The sequence below is a fragment of the Ovis aries genome, chromosome 15, assembly GCF_016772045.2.
Source record: "Ovis aries strain OAR_USU_Benz2616 breed Rambouillet chromosome 15, ARS-UI_Ramb_v3.0, whole genome shotgun sequence".
Classification (NCBI taxonomy): domain Eukaryota; kingdom Metazoa; phylum Chordata; class Mammalia; order Artiodactyla; family Bovidae; genus Ovis; species Ovis aries.
The window spans coordinates 1,180,464-1,208,251 of record NC_056068.1 but is presented as its reverse complement, the minus strand read 5'-3'; the positions used below and the strand labels follow the sequence as shown (position 1 = coordinate 1,208,251).

General features: G+C 38.2%; 1 protein-coding gene across 1 annotated transcript; it reads left to right on the top strand.

Moving 5' to 3' along the window:
- The first annotated feature begins 121 nt into the window (after window positions 1-121).
- On the top strand, window positions 122-27,687 carry AASDHPPT (aminoadipate-semialdehyde dehydrogenase-phosphopantetheinyl transferase). The gene is made up of 6 exons (XM_015100869.4): window positions 122-394; window positions 1,871-2,096; window positions 15,298-15,419; window positions 16,030-16,191; window positions 22,782-22,853; window positions 25,167-27,687. Exons 1-6 carry the CDS (start codon window positions 212-214, stop codon window positions 25,329-25,331), a joined length of 930 nt encoding a protein of 309 aa, XP_014956355.1. The 5' UTR covers window positions 122-211; the 3' UTR covers window positions 25,332-27,687.
- Window positions 27,688-27,788: the final 101 nt, after the last annotated feature.

The following is a 27,788-nucleotide window of genomic DNA, read 5'->3' as shown; positions in this document are numbered from 1 at the left end:
CCACGTCCCGCGGACGCGCGCGGCGCCCCTCCCACGCACTCGACGCCCCGCCCCCGCGCGGGAGGACGCACGCGGAGCCCCGCCCCCCGTGACCGAGGTCCTGCGGACGCACGCGGCGCCCAGTCCACGCACGCGGCGCCGGGGCAGCTGGGAGGCTCTCCGCCCGCGTCCGCGCCATCGAGCCCGGGGCGGCGGCGAGGGCCTTTGGTGGATGGTTCTCCTTGCCCAGCGACTCTGCGTGCTGCCGGCGATGGAGGGCGTGCGCTGGGCTTTTCCCTGTGGCACGTGGCTACCCAGCCGCGCCGAATGGCTGCTAGCGGTGCGATCGATCCAGCCCGAGGAGAAGGAGCGCATCGGCCAGTTCGTCTTCGCCCGGGACGCTAAGGCCGCCCTGGTACCGCGGGTCTTTCGCGCTTCGGGTCGGGGAGCAGCCGTCGGGGTGGTGGGCCGCGCAGTAGAGACCCCACACGCGACCCTTGGCGGCCACCCCGGGCGACTCCGGGGTGTGCCCGGCCTAGTCTCCGCCGCCTTTGTCGTCGCCTCGTCCGCAGAAAAAATCAGCCCCTCCCCCGTTGCATTTGAAAAGAGAGGTCCTGCTAAACCCTAAAATAGCTGTTGCGGAGGTCTGTCAATAGGATTTTCCTTATTTTTAATTTCCTTGCTTGGGCTCATAGCACAGTCAGCCTGTTAAATATCCCACCAGTCTCCCTGTGCACCGTGAACGTGGTAGGCCCTAAAAAAATACTGATAGTATCAGTTTAACCTTGCACACCGTAGAACTGGAAGAGTCTAGCCTCCTTTTACCGATGAAACCGAAGCCAAGAAAGGATGTGGTCTTAGGCATACCTTGTTAACTATTTAGCTCTGAAAACACTATTTTGAATATAATCGTTTATTTTACGTATATATTTTTAGCAACAAATGGGAACTTAGGTTTCAAATGATGTCTATATAGCGCAGTGTGGAACAGCTTCTGGGTGCCATCTCGTCAAAGACTCGTTATCCTGAAAATGTCCCTCTGTCAAAGGACTTTTTCTTTCGAAATGTAGACTAATTGATTTTTGAAGGCACAGTAGTGACTATTTCCGTGAAATTCAAAGTGTTGCAGTCAGTGTTAGAACTGAAGGAAAAAAAAACTTGAGAAAGATTTTGCAAAATGTTATCTACCTTGTTTTCTTACGTCGTTGGGTATTTTTTGTGATTTTAGACCTTAATCGGAGAGAGAGTGGAATGGGTATATGTGAAAAAAGATAGGTTATGTCTTGCTATCGTGGAGGCACGTGATAAGTACATGTGATCTAGAAACACTTGCACATGTGCACAAAGATGTAAGTACAACAGGATTGCCCACTGGGGAATTTTTTTTTTTTTAATATATAATAGCAAAACCAGAGCCAGCCCAAAATATCCAGTAATAGGGGGATAGTCAAGTTTTGGTACCTTGATGCTATGAAATATTATGCTACATTTAAAAATGCACAGGCCATTGGTTATGTGCAGACATAAAATAATTCCCAATGCTTAGAAATGAAAAAGTTCATACATGGTAGAATAGTACATATAGTGGGATTTCAAGTAAATGGATGGATCGCAAATGAGCATATATTTGGATACTTAGAGAAAAAATGAAGGATGAATACTTGTCAACATTGGTTACTTATTGATGGGATGAAGGGAATTGCTAAAGAGGGACTTGACTCTTCTGTCTTAAGCATTTCTTAAATCTTAATGCAGAATATTTCATACCTACTTAGTTTTAATACTTGAAGAAGTATTTTAGAAACCACAAAAACAGACTTTGTATGTTATAGGCAGTTTTACTTGAATCTTTAGTATAGACAGCAATACTTACCAAATGTTTTATTAACAGGCTGGCCGTCTGATGATAAGGAAATTAGTTGCAGAGAAATTGAATATACCTTGGAATAATATTCGTTTGCAAAGAACTGCAAAAGGAAAACCAGTTCTTGCAAAAGACTCATTGAATCCTTACCCCAATTTCAACTTTAACATCTCTCATCAAGGAGACTATGCTGTACTTGCTGCAGAATCTGAGCTACAAGTTGGAATTGATATAATGAAGACTAGTTTTCCAGGTAATGTTGCATTTTTGTAATACATGAGTTATTAAATGTCTTGTCTTAGTTCTTGTGTTGTGCTTAGTTGCTCAATTGTGTCTGACTGCGACCCCAGGGACTGTAGCCCTCAAGGCTCCTCTGTCCGTGGAATTCTCCAGGGAAGAAGACTGGAGTGGGTTCCCATGCCCTCCTCCAAGGGATCTTCCCAACTCAGGATTGAACCCAAGTCTTCTGCATTGCAGGCAGATTTTTTACATTCTGAGCCACCAGGGGAGACCCAGGTTCTATCCCTTTGTCAGGAAGATCAAACTGGTGGCCTTCCCTGGTGGCTCCGAATCCGCCTGCAATGCAGGAGACTCAGGTTCAATATCCCTGGGTCAAGAAGATGCCCTGGAGAAATGGTTACCCACCTGTGTTCTTGCCTGGAAAATTCTGTGGACAGAGGAGCCTGGTGGGCTATAGTCCATGGACTCGCAAAGAGTCAAACATGACTGAGTGACTAACGCTAATTAACTTGTTTAAAAAATAATAATCTCAGTAGTGAAGTATATTATAATCCGTAAGCAGAGATAACATGTATTTGTATTACATCTAAATATAGTTCTTTGTAGCACATTTATATACAACGAAAAGAAAAAGCAAACAGTTTCTAAAATATTTATATTTTGCCTTAGAAATTTGCAGTTGATGACTCAGAACTGCTGACATTTATTGTGTGGTTGACTATACTTAAGTAATTTAAATAGAACATAGGCTCTCTCAACTCCTCTGTAATTTTTATCATCAGTAACATTAATGAGCAGTTACTGTGTGCCAAGACATTTTACTCACTGCTTTATGTATATTATATTATATATTGAGTGGGACTTTTCAGAAGATAAGTAACACGGTAAGAAGAAAGCTGTTAAAATAAGAGAACCAACATCCTCTGCCAGGGTCCAGCCCTGGTGGATCCAGGGAATTCGAAGGGTGGACGGCATTGGCGAGGAAAACTTATTTATTTATTAATATAAGATTAGATTAGGAAGAAATAGTGTAGTAGGAAAATTAAGTGGAGAAAGAGGGCTGAATAACTTGGATTACGTGGAAGACCAATAAAATTCCAGACAAGGAATTTGCACCATCTGCGTTGGGCCACCAGCGCTAGTTTGAATATCTAAGGGTGCCTCGCCTTAGGCTCCCTTTCGCGCGGGTCTTAGCCAGAGCAAGTAAGTAGACTTCGCAAGCCTCCACGCCCCAGATGGGAATTCAGCCTGAAATTAAAGTAAGGAGGGAAAGGGAGAAAAGGAGAGAGAGAGAGAGGCACTGGGGAAACCAGTCCAGCGACTGGTTCCGTCCTCTATTGTTCAGAAGACCTTTTATACTTTTGATAAAACATGGAGATCAATGGGTAACACAAGGTTATGCAGCGTTAGCAACCCAGACTCTTATCAAAACCAGGCTTTTCTCTCTGCATACCTAATTGTGTACACAAGTCTTAAGTAATTTACATCATCTTCCAGCCAGAAGGGCCAATTAACATTTTACAGCTTTTTTTCTGATAAGGGTTTGTCAACCAGAAGACTTACTTGTGTTGATCTTCCCAAAGTCTGGTGCCATTCTCAGAAAGCACTAAATAAAGTTACATTCTTACATAGCAAGGACACAAGAGGAGTGCAGTGATATATAACAAAGAGAAAAGTAATTCACTCAAAAGTCTAGTGTTGCTAACATCAAAACTGCTATATATCTTTTTCCATATCCTGTTTACATTGATTAACATCCTCCCAGGTGCCTAAAAGGTAAAGAATATGGAGGCCTGGCAGCAGTCGTTAAGTCAACAGTGAAAACCCGTCACCAGTATGATTTTTAACTCTTTAGAAAAGGGTCTGTATCTTTAAGATGCCTTTAAGCTTTGTGCCTCTCATGGTTGGGGGGCTGTAAGCAATTCACAAGCTGTAAGAGGTCGGGGGAACCTGTTAGGCAAGCTAGAGAGTTATCAGAGGGGGTTTAACTGAAACATCCCTTTCAAATGCAGAAGACTAAAGCCCTGAGTTGACTTTTTTCCAGAGGGTATCAGAAGAGTGGAAAAGCAGGCAGATTCTTATTTTTTGCGGGGTGGATGCTCAGGAAATTCCAGGGGAAAACCTGAGGTCTGATTAGCCTTGCCATCAGAGCTCTGCCGCATGACCTTGTCACGGGTAGAATTCCTCACGCTGGCTCCCGGCAGTCCTCCTAATTTCATTGTGCGATTTCTTAATCTCCACACTGCATCCACCACAGGTTCTTTGCTTGTGTTTCCCTTGGACTGGAATATTTGTGATAACATCGTGCCCACCTGCATTTCTGCACAGATAACTTATTTATTGGTTAGCTTCCACTTTAGTCTTATTTTAGGGAAGCCTTTGTGGACCTTCAGAGTAAGCTAGGTTGCTTTGCTCTAGGCTCTAATAAAATATATTTCCTTCATTCCAATAATATACTTCATTTTATAGTTATTTATCAGGATGATTGTCTTCCCACTGTACTATCACATCTACCCCTTACCTAGTTCAAAGTAACGCATAATAAATATTTGTTAAATGAATGAGTAAGCATTCTGTGCTACAATAGTAAGGCTTCAGAATATGGCTGTGACTATCATCTCTCCCTTATGTTGAATTTTCCCACCAGCTGGTTTTTCTCTAACCTATTCATAAATCTGTTAAAACTCTATTCTTTGTTCAGAAGGGAGCCGTACTAAGTATAACAGGTTCTTGACCCCAAATAAGCATTTTTTTAACCTGAAATTGTTCTCTACATTTTGTATGCACAGGTATGCTTTTCTCAAAGAGATTATCTAGTTTTCTGCAGTGTCATAGAAGATGTATTGTGAAAGAACCACTGCTCTAGAAGATTCAGAGTGAGCATGCAAATGAGCCTGTAAACGTCACAGTTTTCTGTGTTTCTTACATGAATTTTCCCTTAAAATCAGAAATTACTGGAGAGGCCATTGCTCCTTAGAATGCAGTCAGCATAATTACATAGTAATGGTTGGCTCATCAGGTTGATATCTGCTTGAAAATCATGCCTGTGAGACACAATATAATCTGTTAATTATATTTTATTAGCCTTTTTTATCCGCCGTCTTTTTTTCTTTGCTCTAATTTGCCTAATCACAGTATCCAGGCCTTTTACTCTTTAGCTGTTTCATTGCCAAAAAGCTGTTGACATATCCGGTAATGCACTGAGGAAGAGATATTTTCCAGTTTTAATTAGTATTGTTACTCTGTCACTAATATTGAGAAGATTAATGGATGCAGGATTGTTTCTCAGGAAGTAGACACTGGTTTACTTCACTGACAATTCACTGAATTACTCTGCTTATCAGAGTGAGGAAACTGAGCAGGAGACATTCCTAAGATTTGCTAAATGATGGAGGGTAAAACTTAGTATAGCAGCAAGGGAAGTATTGTACTTTGTTCTGAATGTTGTTCTTAAGATTATCTAACCTCATAGACTTTGGGGGCATCATCAGTATATTGAAAGACTTAGTTCCATTACTCCCATTTTGTCTGCATGGCATGGTAACCCACTCCAGTATTGCCTGAAGAATCCCACAGACAGAGGACCCTGGTGGGTTACAGTCCATAGGGTTGCAAAGAGTTTGGACACAATTGAAGTGACTTAACATGCAAACATCACGTAGGAACTTGAGGAGTCTTTCCTTGTCTCATTAGACATTCCTACTAGGTGCAGATCATTTTTCACCTTCTAGTTGTCTTTGTTGCTGTGACAGGGTAGGAGAGAATATATCATGGATTAAGAAGTTTTGGGGCTTCTTCCTTCTAGCCAGATGCCCACAATTAAGGACACTGTTGCACCTGCCACTATTTTCTCTGCGTAATGGAGAGAGGAACCTTATACAAAAGTAACTGGTGTATATTTGGCACTCAGTAATTATTTGTTTAATGAATATCCAGAGAAGGAGTTGTTAATATAAGATATTGGGGCTCCAGTATAGATAAATTGCCAGTGCAATATAATCCTAACCCTGGGGGTGGGTGTTTTATAGGTCATCATTATAATCTGCTGCACCCAGTTGGGAAATATTGGTGATTTTTCCTTCCTTTTCTAATAATTTTTGTCTGCCACTAAAGGCTTTTGCAGTTAGAAGTATATGAATAGTTTTGTAAATTGTTCAGTTTTGTACCCATACTTAGAAGATATGCCAAGTTAAGATGGAAGTGAAAAACCACCACAATATTGTAAAGTAATTAGCTTCCAGTTAAATTAATTAATTTTTTAAAAAGATGAAAGTTGCTCAGTTGTGTCCGACTCTTTGCAGCCCGATGGACTGTAGTCCATGGAATTCTCAGGCCAGAATACTGGAGTGGGTAGCCTTTCCCTTCTGTAGGGGATTTTCCCAACCCAGGGATCGAACCCAGGTCTCCCGCATTGCATGCAGATTCTTTAGCAGCTGAGCTACAAGGGAAGCCCAAGAATACTGGAATGGGTAGCCTATCCCTTCTCCAGTGGATCATCCCAACCTGGGAATCAAACTGGGGTCTCCTGCATTGCAGGTAGATTCTTTACCAACTGAACTATGAGAGAAGGCCAAGATAAGATAGATACAGTGTAAAAATTATTAGAATTTGGAGAAAGACCCAATATACTCTTCCCCACGAGTTTATACTTGTAGTTCATGTTTTTGTTATAAACTTTTCTGGATATTAATTGGCAGGACAAAAATGACTCAGTATTATGAGATTTAATGCTAATTTAATAGCTTTGAAATGAGTGCATCATAGAACTGTTTCTCTTGAACAGTTGCTACCTAAATTAAGGACAGTAAGTATAAAGTAAGTGATGGTATTATATGATAGCTTTGGTAGAGTTTATTTGTTGTCTCCTTCCACCATACTAATTGGTAGCACTATTTTAGTAGCTTCTTAATTGGTTCTCCCTCTTTACTTCTGTTCTCACTTAGTACATTGTCTGTACAGAGTTAGAGTGGTCTTTAAAAATTTTTTTAAAGCAATTGTCTTAAAACTTAAATTCATTCCTTCTAACATGACTGTGTCGTCTTGTTGTCGCTTCTCCTTAATCTCTCCTTTTGTATTTTTATCTGTTCTCTGCTCACTGTTCTCCACACTCATCTTTTATTACCTTGAATGTAGCAAATTTTTTTCCGGTTCAGGGTCATTTAAAAAATGCTGATCCCTCTGCCTGTTCTTCTTCTCACTCTTCTTGAGTACCGGAGATCTGAAGGCTGGGAAGCAACCAGTTCTAGTACCTCCTCAGAAAGGGCTTTCCTGACAACCACCGGCTCTTGTTTTCTCTCATGGCCTTTCTCATTTCTAATTATAACTTAGTTATTTGATTATTATCCTTCATTTCTGTCCCCCGTCATTAAATAAGTTCAGGAGCCATGCAGACCTGGTACTTAGTGTGTATAGCACATTGAAGGTGCTTAGTAAATATTCATTGAATGAACAAATAATAGAAATTCTCAATTTCACTTAAAATATTCCTTAAATTTGTTGAAAAGTTGGTTTGCAGCTACAGTAAACAGTGATGTTCATATCAGATTGTAGTTGGAGTATAAACTGCTCTCATTAGTGAGTTGTGGTTACAAACAATTCTTCCTTCACGTCTTCTTCCTCACCCTCCATAATCTCCCTAGCTGCTTCTCTCCTGTATTTGCATCCCCATCAGATTCAGTTTCCAACTTTGTTACTGTTGCAACCTACAGTCTCTGACTTAAAATTTTTTAACTTTATGATGGTTTAAAAGCAATTTAGTAGAAGCCATACTTTTAATTTTGACCTTTTCTCAGGCTAGCCATATGTCTTAATTCTAGGCAGCAGCAGTGAGCCATAAGTCCCAGTCAGCTACACAGTCACAAGGGTAAACACCCAGTACAACCATTGTGTTTTTTCACTTTCAGTGAGGTATTCAGTGCATTTTATGAAGTATTCTACGCTCTGTTATAGGCTTTTTGTAGGCTAATGTAAGTGTTCTGAACACGTTTAAAGTAGGCAAAGCTAAGCTGTGACGTGTCATAGCTTAGGGATATTAAATGCGTTTTCAATCCTAAAATATTTTCAGCTTAACAGTGGGTTTATCAGGACATAACTACATCATAAATCAAAGAACTGCATTCCACTGTCATTTCTGATCTACATTTTTAAGCTGATCTACATTCTTCTGGATCTGCATTTTGAAAGATATGCTTAGTTAAAGCATTGTTTTGGGATTTTGGGGGTTTTTTTAAACTGGGAGTTTACAGCTGTCAAGCAGCTTAAATAAGTCACACTTCTTTTTGTGCTTTGAACTGCTACTGGAAAAGCAGGTGTTTACTGGCAGGTAATTTTTCCCTTTTCCCAGGTTACAGAATAGGTCTTTCCCATTGTGCAGAGGAATTCAGTGGGATCACAACATAGAACTAGTATTTATTGAGCAACTTCTGTGTGTTAAATGCTAAGAATTTGCAGGTACAAAATACTTAAAAATTCTATGGAACTGGGTTAAATGAATTTAAAGTTTTGAGGAAGAAACTGATGTCTCAGAAGAGTATACAAAAGTGAGCTGAACTGGCCTTACTATTGTTTAAACTTATACTAGGCTTGCTGCTTGGAAGAAAAGCTATGACCAACCTAGACAGCACATTAAAAAGCAGAGACATTACTTTGTCAACAAAGGTCCGTCTAGTCAAGGCTATGGTTTTTCCAGTAGTCATGTATGGATGTGAGAGTTGGACTATAAAGAAAGCTGAGCGCCGAAGAATTAATGTTTTTGAACTGTGGTATTGAAGAAGACTTTTGAGAGTCCCTTGGACTGCAAGGAGATCCAGCCAGACCATCCTAAAGGAGATCAGTCCTCAGGGTTCATTGGAAGGACTGATGTCATTGAAGCTGAAACTCCAATGCTTTGGCTACCTGATGCAAAGAACTGACTGATTGGAAAAGACCCTGATGCTGGGAAAGATTGAAGATGGGAGGAGAAGGGGACGACAGGATGAGGTGGTTGGATGGCATCACCTACTCAATGGACGTGAGTTTGAGTAAACTCCGGGAGTTGGTGATGGACAGGGAGGCCTGGCATGCTGTAGTCCATGGGGTCGCAAAGAGTCAGACACGACTGAGTGACTGAACTGAGCTAAACTGAGTCATCCTGAACAAAAAAGCGTGATGTTAGTGAAAGAAAAGACAACTAGTACTGATTAGTTCTTATATGTAATATTTCAATTCAGTAGTTAAAGATTTTTATTAAGTGGTACATTAATCACTAGCTTGTTGGCTACTTGAATTTGCTCTTCCGTAAACTGCTTGTTAATATTTTCTAACCCATATATAAAAGCTCTTTATGTACTTTGGATAGTGATTCTTCTTTAATATCTGTTACAATTATTTTCTTTATTTTTTTTAATTGTATTTATTTATATATTTATTTTCAGCTGTGCTGGGTGTTTGTTCCTGTGCAGACTTTTCTCTAGTTGCAGAGAGCAGAGGCTACTCTAGCCGTGATATGCATGCTTCTCATTGCAGTGGCTTCTCTTGTTACAGAGTGCAGGCTTCAGTAATTGCATCACATGGGCTCAGTAGTTGTGGTGCATGGACTTAGTTGCTCCTCAGCACGTGGGATCTTTCTAGATCAGGGATTGAACCTGTGTCTCCTGCATTGGCAAACAGATTCTTTACCACTGAGTCACCAGTGAAGCCCCTACAAATATTTTTCCCACTATACTATTTATCTTGAATTTGTTTGTTTTTGTTTTTTATGTCTGAATTTTATTTATCTTTTTTTAAATTAATATATCTAACATTTCCTTGATAAATACTGAACTCTCATTTGAAAAAAATAAATAAATTGGTAAAAGATTTACTCCAACAATAAGTTATAGAGTCTCTTAGTTTTTGTTTCAAAATTGTACCTTCTCTTTTACCTTTAAATCTTTAATTCCCCTAGAATTTTTGTGTATATATTTTACATCATACGGCACAAAAGTTTTAGCACCATCAGCATGGGATAGATTAGGAATAAGCATATAAAGTTCCTGGAATTATTAAGTACTTTATAAGTAAATGTTAGTTTAAGGTGGTTGTGATAGCTGTTACATGTATAGAATGGTGTTTCTAAAACAGTGATCGGGATGTTAACAATCAGCCAGGATGCCTGTGCAGGTTCCTTGAAACCATCTCAGACCTCTCAAACTAGAATTTCTTAGATGCAGCCAGTGAGTGATCCTATACTCAAAACAGTTTCTCAGGTGATTGTTAGACATACTAGTGTTCAGGAAACACTGTATTAGATGTAAATTTATGGAACCAACAAGAAGATTGTAACCTGTCAACATTTTTTAATGAGTAAGATTATCTGAAAGCCATTAGATCTTGTTTCACCATGTACAACAAAGTTAATTAGAATTGGGTTTTAACAAAGGTTACTAGAACACAATAGAATTGTATATTTGGCCAGACTTCCGAAAGAAAGATACCTTTTAAACTTAGGTAAGAAGAACCCACAAAGTTAGCAGATGTCATTGATTTCATGTTAAGTCTCTTCTCTCACACAAACAGGGGCAAATAAGACACACAGAGGTTAATATGGTTAATAAAAGTACTTTATAAGTATTGCTAGAAAAGCCCCTTAAAACTTACCTAACAAATGGACGAAGGGCTTGATAAAACATTTCACAAAAGAGAAGCAATGTATATATATAACAATTACTGCAGCAGACTTAAAGCTAATATTTATTAAGTACTTATTAGCTCCAGGCCCAGGTCATTTATATGTTTCTTTCTTGAACTACCCAACTCTTTTCCCTATCTTACAGCTTAAGAAACAGCCATAGAGAAGTTAAATAATAGTAAAGAAGTGATACCAAGCAGAATGGCTGTCATCAAAAATAAATGCTGAGGACTTCCCTGGTGGCACAGAGGTTAAGACTCTGGGCTTCCACAGCAGGGAGCATGGGTTCCAACCCTAGTTGAAGAACTAAGAGCCCGCATGCTGTGTGACATGGCCAAATAAATGAGTAGAAATTTAATAAATAAATACTGGGGAAGGGAACCCTCCTACACTGTTGGTGGGACTTAGAGAGTGTCATACTGAGAGAATTCAGTCAGGTAAAGAAGGAGAAATATTGTATGACATCCCTCATATGTGGAATCTAAAAAGAAATGATACAATGGAACTTAGAAAATAGAAAGAGACTCATAGACTTAGAGAATAATTCATGGCTGCCAGAGGGAAGAGGGGAAGGGGTAGTTAGGAAGTTTAGAATGGACATGTACGCTGCTGTATTTAAAATTGATAACTAGCAAGGACCTACTGTTTAGCACATGAAACGCTGCTCAATATGTGGTAGACTGATGGGAGGAGTTTAGAGGAGAGTGGATATGTGTATGTGTATGGCTGAGTCCCTTCGCTCTTTACCTGAAACTATCACAACATTGTTAATTACCTATACCCCAATATAAAATAAACAGTTAAAAGAAGTGATAGAGCCAAGATTTGAACATTTGACTCCAGTGGCGTAACACTGAAGCTGAGTATATGAATGTGTCTGTATATATAGATTAAATTGTTTGCGTTTATGTATTAGTTTCCTAGGGCTCCTTTTCCCCTGTATTCTCTCTTGTGTGTCTAAACGTTTCTCCTTAAAGGACATCAGTCATTGGATATAGGACCTATCTAATCCAAGATGACATCATCTTAACTTGATTACATCTGTAAAGACTATGTTTCCAATAAGGTCACATTTTTAGTTTCTATGTGGGCGTGAGTTTTAGGACAACTAGACCCTCACAGTTCAAACCCGCCTTATTCAAGGCTCAACTATATAAAGTATTTTTTTAGTTGTGACCTTGATTAATTGATCATTGCAGAACACTTAGTTAATATCTAGTGCTGCTTTCCCGAAAGATTAAGCTGTAAGGTGGGGGAATCCTGTTTTTCTCAACCTGGTTAGTGATTCATTCTATAGAAGTTTTTCAGTTATTTTATCTTTATGTATGTACTTTTATGTACTTAAGTTCTCACCTGTCTATTAAATTGAAGGTTGTAATAGACATGAATTGTGTTGGTATTACTTAGAAGCTTTGCCAATTTATGTAACTAATGATTGTGTCATTTTCAGCTAGTTTGAGGGTGTTCTGTTCTGATATTTCTTACTGGTATTTTAAATTCCAATATTGACGATAAACTGAGTCCTTAACAGAGTGCTCATCCAGTGCATGTGTATTTTCACCTGAAGTCACGGTGTGGCACTGTGGCTCTTTGGCTGAATATTTACAAAGCTGTTTTCTGTTGCTGTCAGTCTCTTTTTGTGGCATATGATGCCCTCAAAAGTATATGAAAATAGTCATAGATTTTTTTTTTTAGTGTGCATGATCAGTTATTACTTTTTTCAGTGATTGTGCTAGATTGCTTTTTTATGTTAAATGAGTGTTTTTACTAGCATGACTAAATTTATTTCCTTGATTACCCCATCATATTTAGGTAAAAATCAGAGAACTTCTTGAAGGTTATGAAATTATAGCTTAAGGAAACCAACGAACATAATGACACTATAGATGAGAACAGGCATATCTGTTAAAATTTTAGGGTTTTTTGGATAGTATTCTGTTAAAGCTGCAGTTCCATTCAAAACGGGCTTCCCTTGTGGCTCAGCTGGTAAAGAATCCGCCTGCAGTGCAGGAGACATGGGTTCAATCCCTGGGTTGGGAAGATCCCCTGGAGAAGGGAATAGCTACCCACTCCAGTATTATTGCCTAGAGAATTTCATGAACTGTATAGTCCATGGGGTCGCAAGGAGTCTGACACCACTGAATGACTTTCCCTTCCACTCAAAATATAAAATGGTGTCTTCCAAATTCAAGGTAGCTGTTCATTCCGTTATTATTTATCCTATTTGTAACAGAATCTATTCAAAAGAAAACAGTTTATGATTTGTATGTGTTTAGTGCTCCTAGTGTTTAAAATCTCCAGATTTTCTTCTGTCACTTTTGAAAAAGCAAGCTTAGCTTACCATACTTTTAGTGATTTACCTGTCAAGCCAGGATATACTAGTGATGCTTGCATTTTAACAAGACAGTCTTATTAAGAGGCTTAAGGAATAAACACCAGCCTGTCAAAGAGTGTTCATAGCCCCAAAAGGCTTAGAATCCCCCCAGGACTCCTAAGATCCCAGTTTAATATTTCAGTGCTTTTGCATGAAATGACTTTACAGCTTTGCAGAGCTATTTTAGGAAGTAATAGCTCTGTGTGTGTGTGTGTGTAATCTACCTTTTTAAAAATTTTATGGTCTTTATGGAATTTGTTACAATACTGCTTCTGTTTTGACTTTCTGGCCGTGAGGCATGTGGAATCTTAGCTCCCTGACCAGGAATGGAACCTGCACCCCTTGCATTGGAAGGTGAAGTCCTAACCTCTGGACCACCAGGAAAGTCCCACAAATGATAGCCTTATAACATTAATGTGAATACAAACAATAAACATTAATTGATTCATAAAAATGGATTGTAAAGTTTTCATTCTTGAAAACAGTAGAGGACTGAGTAGATAGATAAATCAAATGAGTGTGATGAACTTGAAAATAATGGAGGATCTTTGCTTTGAACTAAAAGATCACATATCATCGGAGGGCCGTTAGGAATATTACCTATGTAAACGAGAGGAGGCTATTTTTATTATTTCGAAGTCGGGATGGTGGGGGAATTATGGGCAATTCTGTGGAAGAGCTGGTTTTTAATATTTTCTGCCTTTGAAATAACCATGGAAAAGGTACTTTTAGAGTGGATAATATAGTGTGCATTCTAATTGTTGAATTCTCATGGGGTTAGTTAGTGATTAAATGCCAGGAAAGCATGAAGTAGGGGGATTTGACATCTTTTTTCTTTCCAGACGTGCTATAGTTCCAGCCAGTTGGGAATGTCAGATTTTGAAGTTAAGTATTTTAGAAATGGAAGTTCAGGAGTAGACAAACTGTGTTAACAGAAGCTGCAGAAGGACTGTTTCAAGATGCTTGCTGGAAGTAATGTAATCATGAAATAAAGATATAGGACAATAGAGCATTTAATTTAGCAGGTAATAGTTTACATACATTTATTCATATAGTAAACATTTATGATTTACCTACCTCGTTGCTGGGTTTCCCTGGTGGCTCAGAGGGTAACAAATCTGCCTGCAATGCAGGAGACCTGGGTTTTGATTCCCTGGAGTGGGAAAATGCCCTAGAGGAGGGCAGTATTCTTGCCTGGAGAATCCCATGGACAGAAGAGCCTGGAGAGCTACAGTCCACGGGATCGGAAAGAGTCGGACACGACTAAAATGACTTAGCACACATGCACCTTGTGGCCAGATTTTTCTGATAGACCACTTAGGCTGTAATTGTGTGAGAGTAAGAATCATGACCGATTTGTTTTTAACCATTAGTTCAGTTCATAACGGTATAATACTAGTACACATTCTGCATAATTGTAGAGTAAGTAAATCGATGATGATAGAAGGTTCCCGTTTAGTAGTAATGATGAACACATAATATTTTGAAAAATGTAATATGAAAAGCATGCTATATATTATAATTTGTAATATATAAATTACAAATTTAGCTCTTAATTGTGGGAATCAGATTCTTGGAGTTCTATTGATGTTTTGGATGCTGTGTAATATTTTATGTGGAACAGTATTTTTTTTTTAATGAGCCAATAGAACAAAAGTCAAATCTATTTTTATTTGGAAAAATCATATTAGAATACATGTTTAAAAACAGTTATTGTGAAGGAAATAAGTGTATATTAACTTTCCAGTCATGTTATTCACTTAAAAGAACACTTTCTTAGCTTTCTACCAATTCCCCCAAAATTGTAAAGAAATTGTTCCTGATTTTCCTGTTAAATAGCAAAGTAAAATTCTAAAGAGTACTTGTTTTGGATTTCTGATATTCTACCGTATGTAGGAAACTTCCCCTAGTTATTTTAAGATCTATAAAAATTTATCAGATTTTTGGTGGGCATCTGTTTATATAAACGTGTTTTTCTCCTTAACTATTTAGTAGCTCAGAGAGTCTCACCACTCTCTTAAGTCACCCTTCTTTCTGGACTAACCCACGCTTGTCTTGCATGTTATCCTTTTAATTCTCAACTTGCTTTGATTAGCAATATTGTGACTGTATTCAAAAGCAATATTGGACTGTTGTTTCCTTTTGTGTGCTATCTTTAACAGTTTGGTAATTCTCTATTTCCTCAATTGACAGGTCGTGGTTCAATTCCAGAATTTTTTCATATTATGAAAAGAAAGTTCACCAACAAAGAATGGGAAACAATCAGAAGCTTTAAGGATGAATGGACTCAGCTGGATATGTTTTATAGGAATTGGGTATAATTTCTTTCTAGTTTTGAGAGTAAGCCCTGTGTTGTTAAAAGCAGGAGCAAAAGTCCATTGATAACCCTATATTTTGTACAGTGTTTGAAGTACATAAGTCACTACTTGGGAACTTCATGATTTTTTTGTATATGTTATTATATTATAATGACATTTAAGAAAATTTAACATGTTTAATATTCAATTAGAAGATCCGTACTCTTAAAACTAAAATAAGTCATTTATCATTATTAGTAAAGTTTAATGGTTTCTGTCTTAAGGAATCTCATACATAATAGAACTTAATTAAAAAACACATAATATTTATTATGTACCAAAAGACATTACTGTAAGCCTTTCATAAGTTAGTTGTCATAACCCCATGAGGAAGGTGCTATTATTATTGCATGTTACACATGGGGTAATGGAGGCACGGGGAGCCCAGTGGTTTATCTTCAACTTTCACAGCTGGCTGGCTTCTGTGCTAGTATAAAGGTGAAAATAAGTAGTTTATAGTTGTAGTGTGGTAGAGAATTAAAAATCCATATGTTTTTTGAGGGTTGAAGATTTTATGAACAATTTTATCTACTAAAGCTCTAAGAGAAAATGTCTGTCTGTATCTTAGGCACTGAAAGAAAGCTTCATAAAAGCAATAGGTGTTGGATTAGGATTTGAATTGCAGCGGCTTGAATTCGATATATCCCCATTAAACCTGGATATAGGCCAAGTCTATAAAGAAACACGTTTATTTTTGGATGGAGAAGAAGAAAAAGAATGGGCATTTGAGGTAAGAAATTTATCAGAATTGCTATAAGCTCAGCTTGGGGAGGCTAGTCATTGAAACTTGACACATTCGAAATCCAGTCTGGGTGCTCTGAAGGTGAAGTCAGAGATACCGGGAGCACATGTAACGTTTAAGCTGATGCATGAGAGATAAGTCATAGTACATAAAGTGAAAGAGAAGAGGCAAGGAGCCCCTGTAATAGAACCACTAAAGGCCGCCATTCTGTCACTATGCTGAGGTGAGGGGGCTGGAGAGAGATGCTGATTCAGGCTGATAAGATCATGTAGGGCATTATGAGTCGGTTTATATTTTGGCGTCTTACTTATCTGGTTTCTGTCACTAGCAGTTCTTGGCTGCTAATGAGAGAAATCTTAACAAACTCATTTTAGCCAAAAAGACATTATGATAGGTTATTAGAGTGATTCCTAAAACCAAATTGCAGAATTGGCTAGAATTAGAGACTGGAAAACTCAGAACTCTTTATCTTTTCTCTTTTGCCTTCCTGGCTTCAGTTTTCTCCCACCCACATTTCTCATTCTATACACCAGCTTTCTTAACCTTATCTAGTTAAGAATCCTTATGTGGCAGGAAGTATGATTGTTTACCACTCTTATGTGTAACAATTTACAGTTTAAAAACCCACAGAGATTGGTGAACTCATTGGTTCAAAGCATAAAAGCTCCAGAAAAGAGATTCCATGGCTTAGGTTGGATGTTAGTTGCCTTTCTCTTGACCAGACATAGCCAAGGAAGTGTGTTACAACTGATATCAAGTGTCCATAGCCCAACCAAATGGTCTGTACTATAATGTGGTGGTTCTCGCAGTCATCACCTGAATTGTGCGGAGAACGTCAGTATCCAGAATAAAGAATTCATGATGAGGGACTTCCCTGGTGGTCCAGTGGTTGAGAATCCGCTTTCCAATGCAGGGGATACACGTTCAATCCCTGGTCAGGGAACTAAGAGCACACATACTGCAGGGCGGCTGAGACTTCGAGCCACAGCTACTGAACCCGTGCGCTCTAGAGCCTGCTTGCCGCAACACAAGGTCCCACGTGCCGCGACCTGACACAGCCAAAAATAAAATAATTAATGCATTAAAAATAAAAAAAGAATTCATGATGAGTAGGTAGAATAGGAGATGTTCATTCATTTTCTCAAGGGAATTTTAACAAGTTGTAAATAGATGTAAGATCAGAATCATATTTTAAGACCATGTTCTCTGTATGATGGTATCTGGAGGTTAAGGAAGTGAGGTGTCAAAGAAGTTATCAATTCTGTGACTTATAGGACTGTCTGTTGAGATACTGAATATTAGAAAACAAGTGGGATTTAAGTGTGAGATACCATAGAAACATCTAAGTGAAGGCATTGAGCAGGCGAATAGAGTGAAAGACTGGGCTAAAGGAAAAAAGGTAATCATTAACATGTGAGTGGTAGCTGAAACCATGGGATTTACAGTTGCAGCAGTGAGAGTACCTAAATTAGAATTTAGAAAGACCTAGTCCAGTCCTGAGAATGCTGCTTAAAGGTGGGGTGAAGAGGAGACCGAGGAAGAATAACCAAAATGTAAATTAAAGAAAGTAGAGGTTTCTCTGGTGGTCCAGTGGTTGAGAATTCACCTTGCAGTGCAGGCGACACAGGTTCGATCTCTGGCCAGAGATCTAAGATCCCACGAGCTGTGGAACAGCTAAGCCTGAGTGCTGCTTGAGCTCTGGAGTTGGCGCCTCAGCAGAAGAACCCGCACAACACAAGGAAGGTCTCATATGCTGCAATGAAGATCCTGTGCAGCCCAATAAATATATATAAATATTTTTAATGACAGAAAGTAGGTTTAGGTGATTCCAAAGGCAGAAAGTTAGCAAAATTGCTATCATACCAAGTAAGATAGGGATTCTATCAGTTAAAGAGTAAATTATATTTAGCATACTATTTTTTAATACAATTAAAAATTTTTTTCTCATTATGAAAGGGGCAGATGTCAGCCATTTCATTCATGGAGACTCCTTTATTCTTAATGGTGCCAGATGGAACAGACCTAGTAGCAGGGTGAGGAGGAAAGAATCAGTGATTGGGCCAGCTGTGCTTCAACTTTTTAGGTGACAAAGATGTCTGAGTTCCTGTGGGCCTGTGAAATGCTATAGAAAAAGGGCCTGAAGTATCTTGAAAAGATACCTAAGAGGATTTCCAAAAGAAAGAAGTAGTGGGCATTCTACTGTGTATTAATTGCTGAGGATAGGAAATACAAGAAGTCAGCTTTTAAATGCACTGCTAGGCCCATGCAGTGGTATAGGGCAGAGGAACAGATAGTGTTTCTCTGAAAATCCCTCACATGCCCACTAACCTAGCTTTTGGATACTTGATGTGACCCAGGGTTCTAAAAAGTAGATTGCAACAGTGTTGATCATTACTTTGCCTGTTCTCCATTGCTTTCCTCTCTGCCACCTGCCTGAAGGAAACCAGAGGAAGAGGAAGGTGAGGCCAGGAAGAAAGTATCTTAAGAACTGAAATAGAATTTTTTTTTTTAAGCTGAAAGTGACTGAGGAGCTATCAGGTTTGCCTCAGAGCTTGTCCAGGAACTGGGAATGGAGATCTAGCAGGGCACATTTGGAAACATCTATGGAAGAAAAATTCTTTATTGAATTGAATGTACTTGAGCGTTTTGTCTGTTCAGTGTACCAGTTAGGAAAATATACAAATAATATGTTAGATACATATATTTAAGTGTGGACTATATTATACTGTAAACAGGCCTGGGAAGAGAGAGTGACCTTAACAGAATGAGTCTGGTGGTATGGACAGCCAGAAGCCAGGGTTTGAGGGGAGAATGATGAGCCTGGAGTCAGGGGAGGCATGCCTAGAGTCAAGGAACACAGATGGGAATTCCTTTTGGGGCATCTCTGAGTACCCACATGAGATAAAGAGCCAGCCTTTAGGAGTGCAGCGGAGGGATGGCTGTGATCACAGTGGACACCTGCGGTGTAAGTGGTCTTCACTGGCCTTTCCTCCCGATCTGCCCTCATTTCATCCACTGAATTCACCCACACTGGATACTTGATATGACCCAGGGTTCTAAAAGCTGCATTACAACAAGTGTTATCATTACTTTGCCTGGTGAGGCATAGTGAATGAGGGAGCACCCAGAGTCCGGAAGAGAGATGTATCTCATGGAGTTTCCCAGGGTGCGCTAGTGGTCAGGAACCCGCCAGCCAATGCAGGTAGACTGAAGAGACATGAATTTGATCCCTCTGTCAGAAGGATCCCCTGGAGGAGCGCATGGCAACCCACTGCAGTATTCTTTCCTGGAGAACCCTATGGACACAGGAGCCTGGCAGGCTACAGTCCGTAGGGTAGCACAGAGTCAGACATGACCCAGGCAACTTAGTAGGCACACGTGTATCTCACACCTAGAAAAATAATACTCAGAAGTATGAATTCTTATGCCAAGAGGAATCTTGTGTTTTCATAGGCTCTCAGTTTTCATAACCAGTTTCTATTTGGAAAGTTAAATTTACCATCATAGTTTAAAATGATGAGATTAGATTAATTCTTTGCTTTACTTTTGAAAGGAGGCATTTTAAGCGTAGAAAGAATATTTATGACAGATTTTGTTCAGCACTTTACCATTGGGAAAGCATTGTAAAACTTGAATGTTTTAAGTTAAACTTTGTATTTTATCTTATAAACAAACTAAAATTATACTAAGAAAATGACTGACACACAATTTAACTGAAGCAGATTAACCTTTGTAGTCTAATGCTAAACTACCTCTTGAATAAATAGAATATTGTTTCTTTGGGTTTGTTGGCGTTTCTAAGGAAATTTTTGCTATTCATAATTCTATGGATAAAAACCTAAGCTGAGAAAAAAATTTTAAATTTAGAAAGTCTTAAAATTAAGTCTTAAGTTCAGTAGTGTTGAATGTATTGCCTTAACTTTAGCTAGCTACCTTGCTAGTTTCATTTCCTTTTTCAACTAATATTATAGACATACTAGGCAGAAGGGATTTAGGGTAAAGTTAATTGCATAGAACTTTTATTCTGGTAAGACATCAAATATTAATGTTTGATAACTGGAATCATTGTCAAATAACTTCTTTAGTTTTGCGGTGTTAAATTTCATATTTATGTGATGTTGATGAAGGGTGAGTAGATACAGTGAATCTTTATTTTGAAGTCAATCTCATTAAATTTTGGCTCATTATGAAGTAAATAGACAAATTGAGCAGGGTACCTTGGAATTTTAGAGGACAGACTGAATGAAAATGGTCTGCTGCCCATGGTGAACACTGATATTCCACCTTAGATACAGATACAAAACTGCTGATCTAAGTAGTTTTCCAAAAGTGACTATAGCCAAAACACCTCTGTGTTACAGTGTTTGTATTATCAATATATTCAGTGTAAAGAATGGGAGGACCATGTTCAAAAAGAATAGTTCTGTTTATAATATTAATAACAAACTGTAGCCTATTAAATCTTTCTCATACTTAGTTATTTTTTCTCTTGAAATATTTTCCTAAGTTTATCTCTTTTGAATTTCTTTTATTTGTTTTTTACAAATTTGGATATCTTAAGGTACGAAGATACACAGAGGAGGATAAAGGATGAAAAGTCTCTAACATTATTTTTTATTGTAGTTTCCTATTTCAACTGATTTCTTATGGAGTGCTGCCTTAGTAAAGTGGCTTCTCAGTGAAATTTTGTTTAGTTTTTAATAGTTCATACTATTCTCTAGTAACTGCCTCAGTGTCTATTTTAAAGCCCCCTCTCCATTTGTCTCACACATAGGGGAAAATAGGAAATCGCATATTTTAAGTTGTACCTAAGAGTTTCCACATGATTTTCCTTAAGCTGTAATATGTAGTTAACTTAATGCTTATAAACCAATGTTGCAGACTGTTTTTTTTTTTTAATCACTTTCAATTCAGTTCAGTTCAGTCGCTCAGTCGTGTCCGACTCTTTGCGACCCCATGAATCGCAGCACACCAGGCCTCCCTGTCCATCACCATCTCCTGGAGTTCACTCAGACTCATGTCCATCAAGTCAGTGATGCCATCCAGCCATCTCATCCTCAGTCGTCCCCTTCTCCTCCTGCCCCCAATCCCTCCCAGCATCAGAGTCTTTTCCAATAAGTCAACTCTTCGCATGAGGTGGCCAAAGTACTGGAGTTTTAGCTTTAGCATCATTTCTTCCAAAGAACACCTAGGACTGATCTCCTTCAGAATGGACTGGTTGGATCTCCTTGCAGTCCAAGGGACTCTCAAGAGTCTTCTCCAACACCACAGTTCAAAAGCATCAATTCTTCAGTACTCAGCCTTCTTCACAGTCCAGCTCTCACATCCATACATGACCACAGGGAAAACCATAGCCTTGACTAGACGGACCTTAGTCGGCAAAGCAATGTGTCTGCTTTTGAATATACTATCTAGGTTGGTCATAACTTTTCTTCCAAGGAGTAAGCATCTTTTAATTTCATGGCTGCAGTCACCATCTGCAGTGATTTTGGAGCCCAAAAAAATAAAGTCTGATACTGTTTCTACTGTTTCCTCATCTATTTCCCATGAAGTGATGGGACCAGATGCCATGATCTTCGTTTTCTGAATGTTGAGCTTTAAGCCAACTTTTTCGCTCTCCTCTTTCACTTTCATCAAGAGGCTTTTTAGCTTCTCTTCACTTTCTGCCATAAGGGTGGTGTCATCTGCATATTAATCACTTTAAGCATGTACAAAACTAACACCACCAATGAGGGCAGATGACTCTCTAGACATGCCTCTAGGTATGATGCTTTATCTATATCGTATTCCTATTTAGAATCTATAATCTAAATAATCATTAAGAGCCATCAGACAAAAAATAAGCAGTGTTTATTAATAAAAAAGTGGGGGGTGGAGCTTGCATCTTAAAATATTAGTGTCATAAAAGACAAAACATTTAGCAAGGCATGGCAACTGAGTGCAATACTTGACCACAAACTGGTTCCTATACTGAAGGTGGGGAAATGGTGTAAAGGACATTATTGTATTCACATAATCTGAAATACAGAGAGTAGATTTAAGTATTATTTCAATGTTAAATTTATTGAAGTTATTAACTACCGTGGGTATGTGAGAGTGTCCCTATTAGAAGATACATTGCAATATTTCAGTGTAAAGGGCCAAAATGTATGTGACTTTACCTTAAACTATTCAGGGGAAGTGAGAGTGTGTGTGTGTGTGTATGGTGGGTGGTTGTGAGATTTAGATGAAAATAGAACTGTATCTAAGTTTCTGTATTTAGTATTCTCTGTTTGCTGCTGCCGCTAAGTTGCTTCAGTCATGTCCAACTCTGTGTGACCCCATAGACGGAAGCCAACCAGGCTCCCCTGTCCCTGGGATTCTCCAGGCAAGAACACTGGAGTGGGTTGACATTTCCTGCTCCAATGCATGAAAGTGAAAAGTGAAAGTGGAGTCTCTCAGTCGTGTCCCACTCTTAGCGACCCCATGTACTGCAGCCTACCAGGCTCCTCCGTCCATGGGATTTTCCCGGCAAGAGTACTAGAGTTGGTTGCCATTGCCTTCTCCGATTCTCTATTTACTTATGTTTTATTTTTCAGGAAAGCAAAATAGATGAGCACCATTTTGTTGCAGTAGCTCTTAGGAAACCCAATGGATCTAGACATCAGAATGTAAGACTTCTCTGTTTGCTTTTTTTTGTTTTTCTAAAAAGCACGTGTTAAAGTTGAATTTGTTAGTGATGGAAATAATCGTTTGTTTTATATCAGGTAGAGGTTTTAGCTTTTTGTTTTTTTTAATGATAGACTTTAGAAGTGTTCATTATCTAATCCTTAAGATCATTTGGGATTTCACAGAAATGTTTTTAAAATATGTTACCAGCTACTTCACATTCAAATACACCTAAGTATTACAAAGAAAAAAATTTTTCAGTATTGTTCCAATATTCGTATTATCAGTAGAAATTCAAGTAATTACTATCTTGGTCATCTTAACAATGGTTTATTTCCTAGTGAACTGGGGCTGTCTTGAATATAAGAAAAGCTATGACCAACCTAGAAAGCATATTAAAAAGCAGAGACGTTACTTTGCCAACAAAGGTCTGTCTTGTCAAAGCTATGGTTTTTCCAGTAGTCATGTATAGATGTGATAGTTGGACCATAAAGAAAGCTGAGTGCCAAATAATTGATGTTTTTGAACTGTGGTGTTGGAGAAGACTTTGGAGAGTCCCCTGGACTGCAAGGAGATCCAAGCAGTCCATCCTAAAGGAAGTTGGTCCTGAATATTCATTGGAAGGACTGATGGCTGAAGTTGAAACTCCAATACTTGGGCCATCTGATGCAAAGAACTGATTCATTGGAAAAGACCCTGATGCTGGAGGAGATTGAAGGCGGGAGGAGAAGGGGACGAGAGAGTATAAGATGGTTGGATGGCATCACCAACTCAATGGACATGAGTTTGAGTAAACTCTGGGAGTTGGTGATGGACAGGGAGGCATGGTATACTGCAGTCCATGGAGTTGCAAAGAGTCAGACACGACTGAGCAACTGAACTGAACTGATGAATATAATGGTACTAAGTTGAGAGGTAGTGAACAATGAGATTATCTATCAAATTGATCTCCTTCCTCTTTTTATAGTTCTCTCCTAAATTATTCCCCAAATATCAAACGTGTGAGAGACCTTATGTTATATTCTAGCATAACATCAATTCTTGCAATTAAAATCTGTTTTTACTTTCTTTTCCTATTAATTGGTAAGTTGGGAAATTTTTTATGAGAAACCTTAGGGCCTTGACTCTAGTCTACGTACAGTTGTGATTCTGTAGAAGTATTTATTTAAGGAATACTGATAATGTTACAATAATTGAAATTAAATGCATATGATTATTTTAGGGAATCTGCATAAGGGAATGTAGTGTGATCAGTATATTTTCATTACTTCTAGGATGAAAGCTCAATACAGATCATGCCTTTGATAGATTAAAAAAGTAAAATTCTTCATAAATTATTTTATTTTAAAAGGGAAAACATGTTAAAATTGACTCCTTTTATCTGAAGATATTCTGAAACAGGTTAGCTGTCCTTGTATGCTGAAGTCTCAGCATTGCCCTTTCTGCAGATACCTTATGATTCCATAGAGCTTTATATTTTTTGTAACATTTGCACATAGCAGTACCATATTTCCTTGAAGAGAGTCTGTTTGGGCAGCAGTATCATAGTGAGAAGAGGGCAAGGGTTCCAGGTCCAGATCTACCATTTAAGCTGTGTTGTACGCGTGTATACATTGACTGATCTTACTGAGCCTCAGTTTCCCCATCAATAGAATTGAGGTAACAGAACCGTATCAACATAATAATGAAAATTAAATCATATGAAACACATTGACCCTGTAAAAGCACTGCAGAAGACCCAAGTACTGTCTTTACTAGAATGTATAGAATGTTAAAGACAGTCCACACTGGGCTAAGTTTTTGAACAAGGGCTATATCACAGAGTAGAAGATATAATTTCGATTTAGTGTTGAATGAATCACTTACTAATGAAGTGCTGCATCTCTAAGTAGTTACGGGAATTGTATTAGATGCACCCTCTAGAGTATTTCTCAGAAGTTTACCTGGTGGTCTCTCCCTGTCAGAATAACCCACATGTTTGTTAAAGTTATCTATCTGGGGATCCTCTTCTATTGAATCAGAATTGTTGGACGTATGGCTCAATAAATCTACATTTTAAACAAATACCACAGGCAATTTTATCTACAAAAAGTTTAAGAATCAGATTATTTCATATTATTTATGTTGACAGCACTAATACAAGAAATAGAAACAATTATCTAAAATCCCACTGTGTTATTTAATGTTATTGAAGTGTAATTTAATATTACTGAATTGTGATTACTGATTTATTTTCCTAATTATAAAATTGACCATAAGATTAATACACATTATAATTTTGAGGTAATCTAAGGGTTTTTTTCCCCCCCTTTTAGGTTACATCTCAAGATGATTCTAAAGCAACCCAGAGGCAGTTTACTATTCTCACCTTTAATGATTTAATATCATCTGCAGTTCCTATGACCCCTGAAGATCCTTCATTTTGGGACTGTTTTTGCTTTACAGAAGAGATTTCAATAAGAAATGGTACAAAGTCATGATACGATTTTCTGAGTAACAAAGGGAAGTGAAAACTGTAGTCTTCTGTATTCACTAAAAAAATAAATGCCTGAGAGTATCAAATTTTATTTCACAAAACATTTTTAAAAAGAAGAAACAACTTTTCCTATTAAAAAGGCAGACTCTCAGATCAAGATAGACGACTAGAATACATGTTTACCTCTTCTTCCTCCCCAAAATTACATTGGATTTGCTAAAAAAAAAAAATAGAATCCTTAAGTGATAAAACGGAATACACAAAATAGAGAATGTTCAAATTCGTGTTTTTCAGAGAGAACTATTTTAGAGGTACCTATCCTTAAAACATGGAGTATCTTCCCAGATCTTTTTCTTGGCAAATGATACCCTATTAATATACTTACTCTTATTTTTTAATAGAAAATACTGTATTTAATTTTTGTCTTGACTCTACATCTGAGGTCCATAAATATACTGGTGTAGCATAACTTTTAGTGCTACTTAAGTATTCTGTTTTCCAGCTACTATCAAGATGCAATTGACCAGAGGTAATACAGTTCAACTGTAATTGACTTAGTAACCAAGGACATTTATTGTGTCACATAACAAACAATTTAAAGTTGCCCATTAGGGCCTTTTTTTCTTTTACCTCCATCTTAGCTTATTTGTTCTGCTTTAGCCTGGTCTCCCTCAAGCATCTGAAAGGCAGAAAAGGCTGTTTTGCCTCTCACATCTCAGTTTTGTTAGTGAGGAAGGTTTTTCCCTCTTAAGAGCCCCCAGAAAATTTCCACAAAGTTTCTGGTGACCCTGATCAGGTCACTGAGAAAGCTGAACTTGACACTCTTGGCTTCTGTGGAAAGAAAACTCTTAGTAAGGAAGAAGCCTAAGGCAGAGTCTGGGGGAGTGATACCTAGGGGAGGCCCACTGCCTGCCATGAGGAAGGTGTGCCACAGCTGACTGATTCTGTCCTCTCTGCTAGGCATTTTGAATGTCTGCAGTTTTTACTGTAAGCAGTGGTTTATTGAATATCCTTTGTAGCCACATTTTGAAGTACAGGTTTAATTATGTCCAAAAGAATTAAATATATTTAGAGCCTCAATAAGTATTGCCAAATTTTTCTCCAAAAAGGCTGCATAATTATTTCCAGTTAGTGTTAGATGTTTGATCATTCTCTCACCACCCCCACCCTCCATCAGCCTACAGACTTGGTCATCTGTAGGTCATCATAGATAGGATCTTAAAAAAAAAAAAAATAATCTTTGCCAATATAGGTTAAAAATGGTACCTTATATTTTAAAACTGTGTTTCTTTCATTACAAACAAGGTTACTATGGCAGTGTTATTATTGGCTGTTTGTTTTCTTTTAGTATGAACTGCCTGTTCATTATCTTAACCTGTTTTTATTTTGGTAAATAAGACTTAAAGTACAAACATAATATGCAAGATGCAAGACCATCATATTGATGACAGAATCTATTCTATGGTTGTAGTGCATGTCTTGGGGAGTTTGAAGTCCTACATTAATAATTGTTAAATGTCAGAAGTGAAATAGTTTCATTGTTTCTATTACTGAAGTGAAAAGTTGTGTTTAAATTGTATAAAATTAGGTATTTTGCTTAAGTACAACAAAAATTTTGAACATTTTATTTTTTACCTCGTTAAGCATGCACAGATATTCCAAGCATAGTAAATAACTTGTTTTAAAAGGATCAAGTAGCATTTGTAGCAGAGGAAGCATTGTTAACCGTAGCATGAGTATAATGGTGATATGAAAACGCTGCCGTCTGTCTTGTCATTATAACATTTCTGAACTTTTATGGATCAGGCACCATGCTGCGTTTCCGGGGGTGGGGCGGGGGGTCAGTGGGTGGAGATCTGTTGTCTTAAGGTTTCACATAGTCAGAATCAAATAAATGCACATAGTTTAGATTCAAGTAGGTCTATAAAAATCTTTTTTTCTAATAAAAATTACCATTTCCTTGACCACCTCCTATTTCCTGTCCCCAGAGTGAGCTGTTTCACTGATTTTGTTTTTGTTATTTATTACCGTATCTCTAAATAGCATGCTTATCTTGCTTTACCTGTTTCCAGTTTGAGGCGTTTCTTTAATTTCTAATATAAAACTTGGTTCTGCTGCTTCCCAGCCATTACGCTTTCCCGTCCTGCTCCCCTTTTCCCAGTGTGTGTACTTCAGTGCTTTCATTATTGACTGTGATTAAGAATGTGTGCACGATTGAGATTATGTAACGCTGTACAGCCAAGTGATATGTTACTCTTACCCTGTACTGCCTTTTTATTTCCTTGACTTAATAATTAACTTTGTTTGTGTAGGTTCTGTGTACTTATTGCTAATTAAACCCAAAACTCTACTTTCAGACATACCAGTTGTTTATCACTTTCATCCATCTTGAAGAAGTTGCTCCTGAAGCAATAATCTGTGTTGTCCATTCTGAGCTTTTTGCCTTCTGTGGCTAGTGCAC

Bases quoted from the DNA above. Each gene is read 5' to 3' on its own strand.
- AASDHPPT (XM_015100869.4), top strand. From the start codon at position 212: ATGGTTCTCCTTGCCCAGCGACTCTGCGTGCTGCCGGCGATGGAGGGC. The intron at 2,097-15,297 runs GTAATGTTGCAT...CTCAATTGACAG, and splicing joins AATGAAGACTAGTTTTCCAG to GTCGTGGTTCAATTCCAGAA. The intron at 16,192-22,781 runs GTAAGAAATTTA...TTTATTTTTCAG, and splicing joins AAAAAGAATGGGCATTTGAG to GAAAGCAAAATAGATGAGCA.